Source organism: Atta colombica, unplaced genomic scaffold, assembly GCF_001594045.1.
Source record: "Atta colombica isolate Treedump-2 unplaced genomic scaffold, Acol1.0 scaffold125, whole genome shotgun sequence".
NCBI classification, from domain to species: domain Eukaryota; kingdom Metazoa; phylum Arthropoda; class Insecta; order Hymenoptera; family Formicidae; genus Atta; species Atta colombica.
Window position 1 is genome coordinate 3,488,495 of NW_017259212.1, and position 577 is coordinate 3,489,071.

Genomic DNA, 577 nt, shown 5'->3' on the forward strand with positions numbered 1-577 from the left:
TATATATATATATAATGGTATCGTATCGTATGTTTCAGCGACGCAAGAGTTATCTGCCAAAACCGAATCTTTGCTCAAGGAGGGTAAGAGAGCTCACGAACTCGGGTTGGAATTGAGTAGGGAAACGAACAAGATACGACGGGACTTGGAAGGTGCGGTGAGAGCATGCTCGGGTCCAGATCGTTCTCTTTGTGCTGTCATTGACTCTTCAGGGATTCGCCTGGATCTACGGATAGAACGGGTAAATAAACTTTACGATTACATTCATTCAGTCTAATAGCATTCTAAGATTCGCTCAGAATCTTATCAGAATAAACGATTCAATTCGTAGCAATATTTTTATTATAATATTCTATTTTATTTATGTGAATTAAATAATGAAATAATTCAATAAGTATGGATGAAATGCATTTGTAAACAATTAAAATTATAGTGGTTAATATTTGCGTAATCTAAGAACTATATAACGATATTTATTTTCCATTATCTCTCAGAATTTTAATTAAAACTTCCCTCTCTCTTTCTCTCTCTCTCTCTCTCTCTCTCTCTCTCTCTCTCTCTCTCTCTCTCTTTTATT

At 35.0% G+C, this 577-nt stretch overlaps 1 protein-coding gene across 1 annotated transcript in view; it reads left to right on the forward strand.

Annotated features, from left to right (window-relative positions):
* The window catches only part of LOC108694778 (prominin-1-A), a 24,717-nt gene that overhangs the window by 9,250 nt on the left and 14,890 nt on the right, over positions 1-577 (forward strand). The window contains 1 exon segment of the mRNA XM_018204436.1: positions 39-241. Within this exon segment, the coding sequence (XP_018059925.1) occupies positions 39-241 (203 nt within the window).